This window comes from Rhinoderma darwinii, chromosome 11 (assembly GCF_050947455.1).
Source record: "Rhinoderma darwinii isolate aRhiDar2 chromosome 11, aRhiDar2.hap1, whole genome shotgun sequence".
Taxonomy (NCBI): Eukaryota; Metazoa; Chordata; class Amphibia; order Anura; family Rhinodermatidae; genus Rhinoderma; species Rhinoderma darwinii.
In genome coordinates, this window is record NC_134697.1 from 99645082 (window position 1) to 99661541 (window position 16460).

Below are 16460 nucleotides of genomic sequence, written 5' to 3' on the forward strand. Positions count from 1 at the left end.
CCATAGCGCCCCCACACAGTATAATACCTGCATATTGCCCCTTATATAGAATCATGTGCCAATAGTGCCCCCTACACAGTATAATGCCTGCATATTGCCCCCACACAGTATAATGCCTGCATATTGCCCCTTATATAGTATCATGTGCCAATAGTGCCCCCTACACAGTATAATGCCTACATTGTGCCCCTTACACAGTATCATACACCCATAGTGTCCCCTACACTGTATTATGCCCCCATAGCGCCCCCACACAGTATAATGCCTGCATATTGCCCCTTATATAGAATCATGTGCCAATAGTGCCCCCACACAGTATAATGCCTGCATATTGCCCCTTATATAGTATCATGTGCCAATAGTGCCCCCTACACAGTATAATGCCTACATTGTGCCCCTTACACAGTATCATACACCCATAGTGTCCCCTACACTGTATTATGCCCCCATAGCGCCCCCACACAGTATAATGCCTGCATATTGCCCCTTATATAGAATCATGTGCCAATAGTGCCCCCTACACAGTATAATGCCTACATTGTGCCCCTTACACAGTATCATACACCCATAGTGTCCCCTACACTGTATTATGCCCCCATAGCGCCCCCACACAGTATAATACCTGCATATTGCCCCTTATATAGAATCATGTGCCAATAGTGCCCCCTACACAGTATAATGCCTGCATAGTGCCCCCTACACAGTATAATGCCTGCATATTGCCCCCACACAGTATAATGCCTGCATATTGCCCCTTATATAGTATCATGTGCCAATAGTGCCCCCTACACAGTATAATGCCTACATTGTGCCCCTTACACAGTATCATACACCCATAGTGTCCCCTACACTGTATTATGCCCCCATAGCGCCCCCACACAGTATAATGCCTGCATATTGCCCCTTATATAGAATCATGTGCCAATAGTGCCCCCTACACAGTATAATGCCTACATTGTGCCCCTTACACAGTATCATACACCCATAGTGTCCCCTACACTGTATTATGCCCCCATAGCGCCCCCACACAGTATAATACCTGCATATTGCCCCTTATATAGAATCATGTGCCAATAGTGCCCCCTACACAGTATAATGCCTGCATATTGCCCCCACACAGTATAATGCCTGCATATTGCCCCTTATATAGTATCATGTGCCAATAGTGCCCCCTACACAGTATAATGCCTACATTGTGCCCCTTACACAGTATCATACACCCATAGTGTCCCCTACACTGTATTATGCCCCCATAGCGCCCCCACACAGTATAATGCCTGCATATTGCCCCTTATATAGAATCATGTGCCAATAGTGCCCCCACACAGTATAATGCCTGCATATTGCCCCTTATATAGTATCATGTGCCAATAGTGCCCCCTACACAGTATAATGCCTACATTGTGCCCCTTACACAGTATCATACACCCATAGTGTCCCCTACACTGTATTATGCCCCCATAGCGCCCCCACACAGTATAATGCCTGCATATTGCCCCTTATATAGAATCATGTGCCAATAGTGCCCCCTACACAGTATAATGCCTACATTGTGCCCCTTACACAGTATCATACACCCATAGTGTCCCCTACACTGTATTATGCCCCCATAGCGCCCCCACACAGTATAATACCTGCATATTGCCCCTTATATAGAATCATGTGCCAATAGTGCCCCCTACACAGTATAATGCCTGCATAGTGCCCCCTACACAGTATAATGCCTGCATATTGCCCCCACACAGTATAATGCCTGCATATTGCCCCTTATATAGTATCATGTGCCAATAGTGCCCCCTACACAGTATAATGCCTACATTGTGCCCCTTACACAGTATCATACACCCATAGTGTCCCCTACACTGTATTATGCCCCCATAGCGCCCCCACACAGTATAATACCTGCATATTGCCCCTTATATAGAATCATGTGCCAATAGTGCCCCCTACACAGTATAATGCCTGCATATTGCCCCCACACAGTATAATGCCTGCATATTGCCCCTTATATAGAATCATGTGCCAATAGTGCCCCCTACACAGTATAATGCCTACATTGTGCCCCTTACACAGTATCATGCCCCCATAGTGCCCCCACACAGTATAATGCCTTCATAGTATCTTCCCAAAGAGAAACAGTTTACCTAAAAATCATAAAACAAATACTCACCTAGCTATATTCCTATGACAAACGGAACCGATCCCTCTGCAGGTCTTCTCGGGACTGTGCGGTGTATGGATTGGCGCAGTCAGCCACGATGATGTCGCTGCATCACACCTGCCCGTACCTAGCCACTAACAGCAGCAGGTGTCACAGTGAGAATGGTGGAGCAGAGAGCTCGCGGCTCCCTGCTCGACCATTGTATTCAACTGCATCTGCGTCGTATGGACAGCCAGACATCGCCCGGAAACCGGGACCGACGCTGGATCCAGGACAGTTGGGAGGCATGCAGATCGTCCTCCAGCCCTCTCTGACAAAGGTTTTCCCAAGCAACCGCCTGATTATGGAAGCACTCAGTATGAATGCTGTGTTCAGGGTCTTTAGTGATAGGGCACTGAAATCATCAGTTACCTGTCGGGCTGCTGGTGTCACCGCCCTATGCTGCCAATGGCACTATAACCAGGAGAGCACAGTGCCATCAGAGGGGGACGGTGCCATCAAAACATTAATTTACCTGGGGCGGGTGGAAAGGGTTTGGCAGACCGCCTGAGTCACGTTTCAAGCCTTGTAAACCCGAGACTCTCAACTATAGACAGCGCTGCGCTCGAGTGGTTTTTCTCCTGAGTGAATACAAAGGGGAAACGGTTGAGGAACAAGAAGATTTCCGTAGAGGAAAACAAAACATATAAGGGAGATATTGTCAGAGGAAAAGTTTACAATGATAGACGGAACAGGCGAGGGGCAGCTACACCGCCCTGTGCAGTACCTTCTGATGACTGCTCCCCTGCACGTTTATGCTCAGTGCCCAAATAATACCACCATACAGTGCCCAAAAAATATCTTCTTAAGGCGGCCAAGGTGTTTGTCGTTATCTGTAGGGGCCTCCAAACACCAAAAGTCACTACACAGACCACCAATGTGAGAAGGCACTTGAAACCACCACCAACCCAGATCCGGAACTGGACTAGTTTCTACTAATGAGGTCCGCGAGTCCCCTGATTATTCTTGTGATAAATATGGGAGGGAACGCTGGGTGGATATTTATGTGGTGTAATTTTCAGGATCCGGACGAGGTCATCGCTTTCGGGACGAGCTTCCATAAATAACCGAGTTGAATGGGGACAATATACGAGCCCTTCCAGTTTATGGATTGCCGGTAGCATCCACCTAGGCCTCATCCTCTACTTGGAGGCTTATGTTGTAGGAACACGTCTGGTAAGAACATTTCAATTTTTTTTATAAGTTGCCCACATTGATTTACAGGTGGGGCAGCATTGATTGTACCAATATCATGTTTTACATTGACTAATATGACGGAGTTGTGGAAGTGATCGATCTTTGTAGTTGTTTTTGGTGAATTTTTTGTTGTATGTGTCCAGTTAAGGTCAGGGTTTGTTTGTTTTTTTAGTCATTTATGCTGATTCTGGATCTTTTTAGTTAGCCATTAAAATAAATCAACTACTAAGAGCTCCCAATTTTCATCTATTGTGCAAAACATTAACCGTCTCTCTATTTGCTTTGAGACTTTTTGCCAGACACAATCCAATCACGTTAATAAATTACCGAGTGGCAAATACTACAAATCATAAGAGCAATATAAAGGTCATCGATGAGTAATAGGATTCATATAAACTGACCAGTTAAACCAATTTATGGATTCATTAGGGAAATTTATATTTTCTTCGTCTTTCTTCCTCCATTTTGTGCTCCTTTAGGACCTCCACTTATCGGGAGAACAAGGGTTTGCAGACCACTATTCTTCGGCGTCCTCTCCAGGACAAGACTATCAATGTATCATCACGTGGGTTGGAGTTTAAGGGGGCTAAAAACAGATCGAAAAATGACGATTTTTGACAGGGCTCTCCTTCGAGTAGTGTTGCCGTAAGACTGCAGAATAATACCGATTGGAAGGGAGCAGCTGGCTGGAGAAGTCGCTTCTTGTGGCCAGTTTTGGTTGTTTTGTCCCACTTTGTGCATTGCTACTTGGTCACTGTTTTCATGGCCAGCCTTATGTTGGATGGTGCCATGTGTGGTAGGTTTTGTTGGTGCCCTCCATACAATATCTAACCTCGTCTAACCATAAGTGTCATATAGTATGGTGCCCAAATAAGTGTCAGACATAGGTCAAAAAATATTTTCATGCAGTTGCCTAATAATAATGCTGACACCACCATAGACTGCAAAAATATTATATAGAACGCCTAAGTAGATACCGCCTTAAAGTGCTCAAATAATACCATCGTACAGCGCCCAAGTAATAGCTACATACACAAAGTGACCTAATAACAGTGCTACCCAGAAATTCTACTTGGGGTGTGGTCCCATTGCTGCTTGCTGCCGCCCTTCTCCAATGCCCGGTAGATTCCCGGTCCCTCTCTGGACAATTCGGCATCCAGCGCTGTAAGGCCATTCTCCTTCGCTTGACTTTCGGAGAGTCTGAATATTCCGTTTGTGCCAACCCAAATGCGACAAATTTATTAAGAGACCTCCTAAGAACTTTGCTGCATCTTACTGTAGCGGACTTCTGCCTGTATGAAAAACCAATCTCAGTAAATCTGGGCTAAAGTGTTTAGGGAACGTGGCTGGGATGAAAAATTTGCAGATGTTGAGCACAATGGAGCAGGTATTCAGATCTCAGGGGGCGTAACTTAGATTAAAAGGGGGGGCCGACAATGCGTCACATTGCGCCAACTGTGGGACCCCCCACTATGACGTCCATATGCCCTATTAAGACATAAAGAAAGGAGTTGGGCATTGTGATGTCACAGAGTGATGTCATAGAGTCGCCAACAGCCTTAATAAGCTGCACCGAACCAAGTCTGAGAGGACCAGGTGGTCTACACATGACAATAATTTTTGGATTGGCATTGAAGAGCCTTCTCCTGTGCCAACCACTGACTGACTTACATGTAGCAGGTCTCGTGTGTCATGTGTGCAGGTCTCGAGGATAAAGAATTAATATATGATGGTGACATAGACTGGAGTTATGTGCTCATACACCGCAGCCCGGCCAGAAAATCCTCCCCGGAGTCCAATTACTGTCAGTTATCCTTGATCGTGGCCGACGCTTATCCTTATTACTGCTGAGTCAGAGTGAGAGCTGCAGAATATGGAGGTAATCTGAGAAACCCAAAACAAAGTCTGTGACAAATTACCGTGAAAATCAAGGGATCAGGATTTTAGAAAAAATGTTCGAACTTGATGAACGCAACTTGTGATGTTGTAAGGGGGCACCTCCACCCCCTTTCCCAATGTAGCCCTATGACTTTCCCATGGTCATGTTTTCTGACCATTTAATTGGATGGGTCATAAAATATTCATTGGTGGAGGTCCAACCACAGGGACCACCAAATATCCATAGAATAAGCTGCTTTCCATCCCGATCAAAGGAGGAGGGCAAGTGTCACATGGGGGGATTGTAAGTTACAAAAACTCGCGAGTGCTTTCAGCCAATAGGTCATAAAACATTATGAAGGGAAAACCCCTGTGAGGACTAGACTGCCACTGATCAAAGCTCACAGGTACCACGAGTAGCAACCGTCAGGTCGTAGGCATCGATTTTGATGGCAAGGAACAAGTCCAGAGGTCCGGGTGGACAGTGGGCAGCAAATTTGGCAATAAAATAGTATTAGTTGATGATAAGGTTGAAAAAAGACACAATGGGGGGGCATTTAGAAATTTTTAAAAACCGTAGTGTCTAGGAGCGGTATTTTAGGCCGGTAAATTTTGTGCCAAATTTACTAAAGTGTTGCATCGTGTATAGTGAATTTGGCAAAAAACAAAAGCCGTGACCCACTACAGCCACTGATTGATTTACGGTGAAGTCACTCAGCTTTCCTGGGCTCCTGTCTCCTCTTCAGAAAACTGGAAAGTCAGACCGTTTTAGGTTTTTGCTCTTTTAACAAGATGTGCCAAATTCACTATACGCTGTGCGACACTTTAGTGAATTTAGCGCAAAATATTCCTACACGCAAAACTGTATAAAAAAAAATCCTCTCATGGTAAATGCCCCCTTATGTTCTTGTATTCCATAATCGTATTTGCCTTGGCAGCAGCTGCCTGACACTAGTTGCTAAAGTTAAGTTTACTGTCCACAAATAAGCTCAAGTTTCTTTCACTGTTTTTACCCAGAATCCTCATGGGGCAATCTGGGTGAGAAACATTTGATAACACAAGCCCAATAGTAAGTTAGCTGATCATAATACAGGCCAGGCTCATTCCTTCACTCCAACCCTTGAAACCAGTGTCCACGTTGTTGAAAGCCACGGATTGTGAGGCTTCACTCACTTTCAGTTAACCTTAGGAAGGCCAAGACGAGGGGACTATAGGCTGGTATAGCGGGGTCACCCACCTGTAAGTGAACATGTGTTGGTATGGCAGGTCCTGATTAGTGTGCTTGGGATAGTCATGGAAGTTGGTCGTGAAGACCTGAGATTGGCCCAGACGTCAGCTGGGTGCAGAGAGTTGTTGGCCAATTGACTCTTTTTATAAATGTACCCCATAAATATATATGATGGGAATACTTCTTTAAAAATGTAGATCCTCTGAGGAGGGAAAGCCACTACCATCACTAGCCAACCAATAGCAAAGAGGATGGGACCCACCAGGGCAGGTCTACAAATCTCAATCACTAGAGCATAAGATAGGGTCCAGCTAACAAATATTAACCATACAATATAAAGAACCGATCTAGTTTATAACATGAGGAGTGGTAAAGTCAAATAATTCACAATCTTAGAATTCACCAAATTGTATAGTCGAAGTATCTTGCGAATTGATGTGGTTTAACCAAGGAGACCAGATATCTAGGTAGGCTTCCACAACAAGAAAAGTTCAGGCGTCAATTGGGTTTTCCAGGAGCAGAGTTTATTCAGAATGGTCTCGATTTGGTTCGAGAAAGGAACAATAACGTGGCAAAGCCAACAGATATGGGTCAGTTTGCCGCTAGCAGTGTTACATCTCCAGTACGGATGTGAGATGTTCTCATCTATAGTCTTTAGTACTACCGAGGTTTTGTAATTGGTATAATAGGGAAGGGTCTTTAGGGATTGAATGCCAAGATATTTAAGGGAAATGGTGAGTCATTTTATATCGGGAATTACATCCAGTCTGTGCCTAATGGCGTGAGGGGGAGGAGATACTGAGAACTTCCGATTTACTGAAGTTCATTTTGAAGTTGGAGATAAAGCAGAATTGGGTAGACAGGTTAGTGATGTGAGGAAGGGAGAGGGAAGGATTAGTGGTTATGATCAATAGGTCATCTGAGAAAGCCGTAATTTTATAGGTGTTACCATATATATCATCTTGTCTAATCCGTTAAATTCAGGTTTCCATAACAAAAAGGGTGGTGGATAGTGGGCAGTCCTGGCGTGTACCATTTGATATGTCAAAGGGCTCTGATAGTACTTCATCAATCCTAACCCTGGCATAAGGTCGATGGTCAAGAGCGAGGATGTCATCTATAAATCTACTGGGGATACCCAACTTGTCGAGAGAACAGTGGGGGCAAGTTTTCTCCTGATCTCTACCATCTTTGGTTGGCAGATGGCTAAAGGTAAGGCTTAGGTAAGGGATGAGGCTAAACATTCCTGGTCTTTACGCGCTTCCCCTTCTTGGATGTCCTCTTCCAGTTGGCGCCCTTCTTCCATGGCCTACTGTGGCTATATCTAAATCCGGCCCTGACCGTGTGTATCCAGAAAGCAACAAAGAAGTGAGACAAGTCAGAGTGAAAATTAAAATTATTTATTTCTAACAAAAAACAAAAACAAAAAAAAACCAGAACAAAGGAAAAACTATTGTTTGTGGAGCGATTCCTAGAGACACATTGAAGGCTTGTTGTTGAGGTTCTAGTGGTTGTAAACATTTGCTCTCCGTTCTTGGTTGGTTATTTTTTGGGGACAATAGGTCTCTTGTTGCGAGCTTCAGATTTCAAGTACTCGCTAAGTTTAGGACGGGCAGTAATGCGATCGATGAATGCATTAAGGAGAGGAAATGTGGAAAGGCATGTTGGGAATAAGTTAAGGTGACCCTGCAGGAGGTCCAGGAGGTTGTAATCTGCATATGAGATCTACGGGAGAAAATATAAAAAGCACAAATCAATAATCAATATAGTTTGGACAGTCCCCACACTTTCATTTAAAGGGCCACTATCGCTTAAAAAAATATCATAGTGACCTCCAATCTATGACCCTTTGGCAGTGATTGACTTTTTGTAGGCTCTTCTGGTGGAGGTGGCATTACTGGTGTATGGGCTATACACCTTCTATGAGCCCGTACATATCATAGATGCAGACCATGAAGCCCATAGCAGCAATCAGAGAGAGGTAGCCCGGCCCTAGTTGTCCCATCTACTTGCCTCCTTTGAGGAACTGCAGTTGTAGCAAACAAAAGGGTCATGAAAAGGAGGTGGGAGGTAAAAAAAAACCCAGACCATTCTATCCTAGGTGGCAAACACCACCTCCAAAGAAGGTGGCCCATTTTCATCATTGTTATAGGACCTTCTCTTCTTTATATGCCTTTGCTCAGGAGAGCCAAAAAATGGTGGTCACAGCCAAAGCGGCACAGGGCTCAATTCAGAGATACTGGCTATTTATTCTAACAATCATTTGGGGTCTCAGCACCTGAACCCCAAACAATCAGTACTATGACATGTCAAAAAGTCTCATCAATAACCGGAATACTGCTCCATCTCCAGAAGAACATGACCATGACTAGGGCTCTGGCTGACCATGACTAGGGCTCTGACTGACCATGACTAGGGCTCTGACTGACCATGACTAGGGCTCTGGCTGACCATGACTAGGGCTCTGGCTGACCATGACTAGGGCTCTGGCTGACCATGACTAGGGCTCTGGCTGACCATGACTAGGGCTCTGGCTGACCATGACTAGGGCTCTGGCTGACCATGACTAGGGCTCTGGCTGACCATGACTAGGGCTCTGGCTGACCATGACTAGGGCTCTGGCTGACCATGACTAGGGCTTTGGCTGACCATGACTAGGGCTCTGGCTGACCATGACTAGGGCTCTGGCTGACCATGACTAGGGCTCTGGCTGACCATGACTAGGGCTCTGGCTGACCATGACTAGGGCTCTGGCTGACCATGACTAGGGCTCTGGCTGACCATGACTAGGGCTCTGGCTGACCATGACTAGGGCTCTGGCTGTCCATGACTAGGGCTCTGGCTGTCCATGACTAGGGCTCTGGCTGACCATGACTAGGGCTCTGGCTGACCATGACTAGGGCTCTGGCTGACCATGACTAGGGCTCTGGCTGACCATGACTAGGGCTCTGGCTGACCATGACTAGGGCTCTGGCTGACCATGACTAGGGCTCTGGCTGTCCATGACTAGGGCTCTGGCTGACCATGACTAGGGCTCTGGCTGACCATGACTAGGGCTCTGGCTGACCATGACTAGGGCTCTGGCTGACCATGACTAGGGCTCTGGCTGACCATGACTAGGGCTCTGGCTGACCATGACTAGGGCTCTGGCTGACCATGACTAGGGCTCTGGCTGACCATGACTAGGGCTCTGGCTGACCATGACTAGGGCTCTGGCTGACCATGACTAGGGCTCTGGCTGACCATGACTAGGGTTCTGGCTGTCCATGACTAGGGCTCTGGCTGACCATGACTAGGGCTCTGGCTGACCATGACCAGGGTTCTGGCCTCGATTGTCAACCTACTTTTTGTTTTTTGTGTTCTGGGGCAATTTAGCCAAAAATTATGGACAGACATTATTTCTACAAACTCGGAAGGCCGGATTCTCAACTGGTCTCCTGTGCTGGGCCTGAAGCTGTGTAACGTCAGGGATCTAAAGACCCTTCTAGACCTGTGATTATGATGATCGTTACAATCATAATGACCCCCGACAAGCTCCTCCCCCAGCTTTAAAAATAATCACGGGTGATATATGTTTCTTATTACAGACCCTGGACAAAATTATTTTTACGGACAGTTTGTCAATTTCTGAACGGTTGGAAACCCTGGACATGAATTGTTTTTTACAGCTTTTCGTCTCGATTACCTTATCTCCAACCAGAAATTTGGTTCCGTTGGAATTCTTGGAGAGAATCTTCTCAAATGCTGACAGCTGATTGGGAAGATCTTTCTCATACTTTTCTTTACCGGTCTCCTGTAAAACAATAGAATTCTTAAGCAAAGGAAACATTTTCGACTCATAGAAAAATGGTCTCTCAATACTCTTCTGTTGTGGCCAATATATGGGGAAGGGCCCCCACAGATGGATTGTGGTATCTAGTTAACATACGTAAATCTATAGGGGTGCAGAAGGTGCTGTCACATCTGGTTAATCTATCTGTCTGTCTGTCTGTCTGTCTATCTATCTATCTATCTCATATCTATCTATCTATCTCATATCTATCTATCTATCTATCTATCTATCTATCTATCTATCTATCTATCTCATATCTATCTATCTCATATCTATCTATCTATCTCATATCTATCTATCTATCTCATATCTATCTATCTATCTATCTCATATCTATCTATCTATCTATCTATCTATCTATCTATCTATCTATCTATCTATCTATCTATCTATCTATCTATCTATCTATCTATCTATCTATCTCATATCTATCTATCTCATATCTATCTATCTATCTATCTATCTCATATCTATCTATCTATCTATCTATCTATCTATCTATCTATCTATCTATCTATCTATCTATCTATCTATCTATCTATCTATCTATCTATCTATCTATCTATCTATCTATCTATCTATCTATCTATCTATAATACAAGTTATACGGAATCTTTCCCCAGTAAATGATATACCAATCTTCTATAACAAGCTTCCGGCAGAAAGGACGCCGCGCTCATTGCGACAGTTTCCCTTTAATTCGATGACTTCATTTTCCGGTGACTTCCACAGGTTTATCCGGTATAATTCCGGCTCCCACAATATTTGTGTTGATCAGATACAATGTACACCCGGCCTCACTAACCCTAGACAAATCCTAACCCTAGACAATCACTGTACTCAGAATTGTCCGTTTTTATTCTCTTTTTTTTTTTTTTTATACGTACAAACTCTAAGAAGAGCAAACGGCTGTACTTCATTCTCAGGTCCTCGACCCCATCGTTCACCATGTCGATGAGCGCGCTCTCCTGGTTATTACCCCCAGAAATACCTGCGAGGAGATCGGACGTAAGTAACGTCGTAGACAAATCACCAAAAACCAGAGACTGTAAGTAATTGATATCGTAGGAACACGAAAAACTCACCGTATTTGCGTCCGAGGTATCTCAGAATGCTGTTACTCTGATATAGAACGAACTCCCCATCTTTAAACTGGGGCAGCTGACCGAAAACCTATAAATCATCCCACAAAGAGTGATTACAAAATTCTATTTTCCTGATACAGAGCTCCAAATCCCCTGCAGAGTCATAGGGAGAAAATGGATCATACTCCAGTTTAAAGGGGATCGGCCACCTCTCCGGACACGTCTATTTTAGTAAATACTTGTATTCCCCATGAAATAACAATTCTAGAACATATTTTCTAAGAACCCTACGTTGTGCCGTTCCTCTGTTATTCCCCCTAGAAATTTATGAATACATTAACAACTGGGTGTTAACATTTTCCTTGTCAAAGGGGCGTGTCCCAATACAGTCTCACTCTGTCAGAGCTGATTGGACAGTGTCAGTCTGTGTAGGGGCACACACCTAGCTGTCAATTTATTGATGGATTTCTAGGAGGAATAACAGAGGAACAACGCTTTTTTTTTCTTAGGCTAGGACACGGTGATGTCTGGGCATCATCAGATGTTAAAGTCCATGCCAAAATAATAATAAAAAAAAGAATGCAAAGCCTGTGCAGAGGCGCCACCCACATATGATCAAGACATAGGGGGCGCCACAACATTTGTTTTGGGAAGGAAAAAACTATGTCTGCCTCTGTTTGAAATCGGAGGCCTACAGAGGTGCAGTAGAGGCCCACAGATGGGTGATGTTTTACGGCTCTGTGGATGAGGCCTGATTGCAAAAACATCAGAGCATTATCACAGGGCTCGAAAGAAGCAAATGAACAAAGTCAGCTCTGCTACATCTGTATAATAGAACGGCTTGCATAATACGTGAACAAATTATCTCACCGCCTGTTTCTTAATGTCACATTTTCCAGCAAACCAGTCTGCAATTTGCACTTCATCCTCTTTCCATGAAACCCCTTGATCACTAAGGAGCAGACGGATGGCCTCCGCTCTACCTACAAGTAAACATTTTGTATGTGTCAGTAAATCAGGAAAGAAAACAAAACCAATAAATAATAAATGGTTGTGCAGTATTAGAATTTTTTTTTTTTTTCAGAAATAGCTCCACTCTTGTCCATGGTCTGTGTCTGGTACTGCAGCTAAGCTCCATTCACTTGAGCTGCAGTACCAGACACAACCCATGAATGAGAGGGGCGCTGTTTCCGGGGAAAAAAAAACAGACCATTTTTTTTCCTGTTCTGGACAAACCCTCGTAAGGCTGCGTTCACATGGAACATGTTTGAATAAAATGGAGTTGGATGATAAAATAAAACAGTCCGAGGGTGTACTTACCCCTCACTGGGAAATAGGTTAAAACAAATCCACTCACTAGAAAAGAGGAAAAGTAGACGGTTAACACCCGTTCTTATACTGGAGCGCACATGTAATAGAGGCAAAGCATGACTGTGATGGGGCCCCACGAGGGAGGGGCCCGGTCCAGGATGGCTGCATTCCTAAATTGAATGGGTGCTAAAATCTCCCTCGCCACAGGACAACACTATTGATGCCCCACTCCTATATACCTGAGTATGTCATGGACACCTTCTCTGCCAATGGGGGATCTCGAACCCAAGGTGTCATCACTCAGACCCCCCTCAGCCTCAAGGAGTCTGTACGGCCCCGCAACCCATGTACCTCCAGCTGGTGCTCCATACGGAAAAATTCTCCCCTTGTACGAACATATAAGTATCTATTGTACGGGAAATTAGGACCATACAAATACCCCTATCATCTTTGCCGTTTTCGGAACCATACTGCGACTTTAACAATATCAGTTGTTAAAGAGTGAAACTAATCTAAGTGATTGATCTGCAATACCAGACACAGTCCACAAACAAGAGTGGCGCTGTTGCTGGAAATAGGCGGGCCCAGGGACGAACTGGCCCCACCAAAGAACCAGAGGAACCTCTGGTGGGCCCAGGCTCTGACACAATAATGGGCCCTAAAGGTCCAGCAGAAGACAACCTTATTTGGAGGTGACGGTCGAGCCGATCCCTTGCCACTTGGGACTATTTCTTATGGGTGATTCACAAATAACCTATTAGACCTTATTGATGATATGTCCAGTCTGGACAATGACAACAACAAGGACTATGATGAAATTAAAAGTGGTCATGTACATGTTCGATATAGATGGAGGGTGGTCCTCAGAATCGTCTCCTCTGGTGGGTCCAGGGAACCCTTTTTTCTATTCCTGGACAACCCCTCTATACTTTTAATGATATTCCCCATTTGCTTCATAATAATCATCTGTACAAAATATAATCGATCAAAAATGAAGTATCAAACATCTGTAGAGAGTCCATCAGAAGATGAAGCCTTACTTGTGAGTCCACAGGTCCAAGTCGTGTCACCTCCGGAGGACGATGTGTAGCATCTAATATCAGACTAAACTACTGGTTTATATAGACGGCAGCTTGTGCTGAGTCACAATGAGAGCTACACAACACCTACTAAAGGGAGGAGACACAACACATAGTACAGGAGACCTCTAGGAGGAGCCGAAGGATGAGAAGGGGCAGTATGGAGAAAGCTTTCCAGGTATATGGGAACTCCGGAAGAACAGGTATGGCCTGATATGTGGGTCTGGAATGACAAAGCGAATTAGAGGTCTGAGATGAAGATGAAAGCAACCCGGACTTTCCAAACATTACCTTCTCTTTTTGTTGAACTTTTGCGTGGTCCGGTTGACTGTAAATAAGCTAATAAGATATGTAGACCACCATCCAACTGGAAGCACAGAAGAAAGCTTGAGCTATGCCTTCAGGGGTGTACGTGGAGGGGAGGGGCCCCATAACAAAGATTAAAATGTGGCCTCGTTCTAGTTAACACAACCACACCCCGTAGAAGTTGGGACAGGAGCACATGGGGCTTGTTTACCTCCCAAATGCTTTCTATGATCCTTGGGGTTATTCCCCCAAGTTCTTATTGCAGGACCTGTGGACTTAAGTGATGCAGTCAACCTAGACTGTCCAGGGGCCCCATATCATGCCCATGGTCTTCCACTAGCTCTACCCCAAAGATGAGCTTATTACAGGAGCGAGGGGACACCCCAGGGTCAGCTTAACCAGCAAGTTCTAAATACTTCTACCATTTAGGGCCGTCCTTAGGTTGGGTGGTGCCCTGTGCAGAACCTTATATTGATGCCCTACTCCTTATCATGTACCATATAGTGCCCAAATAACACAATGGTACAGTGTACAAGTGCCCAAATACCACTGCCCAATCAATAACCTAGGTAACGTAGCTCAGTAGGTTCGGACTGTGATATTGGGGATGCATGCACCGGGTGCCCAGGCCATCATTCGAGAACTGGTGTCTGGGAACTTGGACTTTAGCGTGCCATCACCATCAGTGCCCAATTAAATAACCACCGTGTGTGACGTATCCAATCAAAGAGATCTGCGCAGGCGTCCTATTCATGAAACATCCAGGAGCTCTGCCTGTCCCTGTAATGCATAGACAAACCGGGTCCGCCATAGGGAGAGCCTCTTTTCAGCAGGTCTCCACCTTGTGCTTTGGGATGGTCAGTCATCACCTTTTACTGGTTATTACTGCTCGTGACTATGTTGCCACCCTTGACTTACTCTTTATGGTGGTATGATGTGGTCACAGTGAGACTGCAGAATGTGTCTAGGACAATAATGTGCAATATCGGTGTTTACCAATGGCAGTCTCATCCTACGCTCTATACTCGGTCACGGTATCTCTTATCTGTCCCAATGCTCTAGAGATCAATGTCTAAAGGTCTCGCAGCCGTTGTCTGCTCAATATCGGCAATAGAACATGTTAGGGGGACGTGTGTCTGTCAATGTAACCAGCCCCAGAGCTCAGTTGTGTCCCGTGATCAGTATAAATGAAAGGTAAAAGGATTAAAATGTAGATTTCTTTTAATATTTGAAATAATATGATGTATGAGGTGTTCGCAGACTCTTCTCCTCCTTCCGGGACGCTGAGAGCAACAATCAGGAATCTATTAGTAACATTATATCAACGTCTTCACTCCAGGATATGTAAGTTTTCTCCTCACAGAGTAGTTCTAGTGTCAGAATGCTCTACGATGGGTCAGACCACTCCTTCCCTGCTCTTCTCTGTGCCAGGCCACACCTTCCCAGCTCTTCTGTGTGCCAGACCACACCTTCCCAGCTCTTCTGTGTGCCAGGCCACACCTTCCCAGCTCTTCTGTGTGCCAGGCCATGCCTTCCCAGCTCGTCTGTGTGCCAGGCCACGCCTACCTAGCTCCTCTCTGTTCCAGGCCACGCCTTTCCAGCCCATCTGTGTGCCAGGCCACACCTTCCCAGCTCTTCTGTGTGCCAGGCCACACCTTCCCCACTCTTCTGTGTGCCAGGCCACGCCTTCCCAGCTCGTCTGTGTTCCAGGCCACGCCTTCCCAGCCCATCTGTGTGCCAGGCCACACCTTCCCAGCTCTTCTGTGTGCCAGGCCACACCTTCCCAGATCTTCTGTGTGCCAGGCCACACCTTCCCAGATCTTCTGTGTGCCAGGCCACACCTTCCCAGCTCTTCTATATGCCAGGCCACACCTTCCCAGCTCTTCTATATGCCAGGCCACACCTTCCCAGCTCTTTTATATGCCAGGCCACACCTTCCCAGCTCTTCTACATTCCAGGCCACACCTTGCCAGCTCTTCTATATGCCAGGCCACACCTTGCCAGCTCTTCTATATGCCAGGCCACACCTTCCCAGCTCTTCTATATGCCAGGCCACACCTTCCCAGCTCTTCTATATGCCAGGCCACACCTTGCCAGCTCTTCTATATGCCAGGCCACACCTTCCCAGCTCTTTTATATGCCAGGCCACACCTTCCCAGCTCTTCTACATGCCAGGCCACACCTTGCCAGCTCTTCTATATGCCAGGCCACACCTTGCCAGCTCTTCTATATGCCAGGCCACACCTTCCCAGCTCTTCTATATGCCAGGCCACACCTTCCCAGCTCTTCTATATGCCAGGCCACACCTTCCCAGCTCTTCTATATGCCAGGCCACACCTTGCCA

At 45.6% G+C, this 16460-nt stretch overlaps 1 protein-coding gene across 1 annotated transcript; it reads right to left on the reverse strand.

Annotated features, from left to right (window-relative positions):
* Positions 1-7887: 7887 nt before the first annotated feature.
* LOC142663536 (glutathione S-transferase P 1-like) lies at positions 7888-13832 on the reverse strand. Its single transcript, XM_075842266.1, has 7 exons — positions 13772-13832; positions 12741-12776; positions 12291-12403; positions 11421-11508; positions 11223-11326; positions 10189-10296; positions 7888-8228 (listed from the first exon to the last, which is right to left on the reverse strand). Coding segments are annotated over exons 1-7 (633 nt in total). The 5' UTR covers positions 13773-13832; the 3' UTR covers positions 7888-8045.
* Positions 13833-16460: the final 2628 nt, after the last annotated feature.

Bases quoted from the DNA above. Each gene is read 5' to 3' on its own strand.
- LOC142663536 (XM_075842266.1), bottom strand. The intron at 11,509-12,290 runs GTGAGATAATTT...GATGATTTATAG, and splicing joins GTGACATTAAGAAACAGGCG to GTTTTCGGTCAGCTGCCCCA. The intron at 10,297-11,222 runs GTACGTATAAAA...ATTGTTTTACAG, and splicing joins GTTTGCTCTTCTTAGAGTTT to GAGACCGGTAAAGAAAAGTA.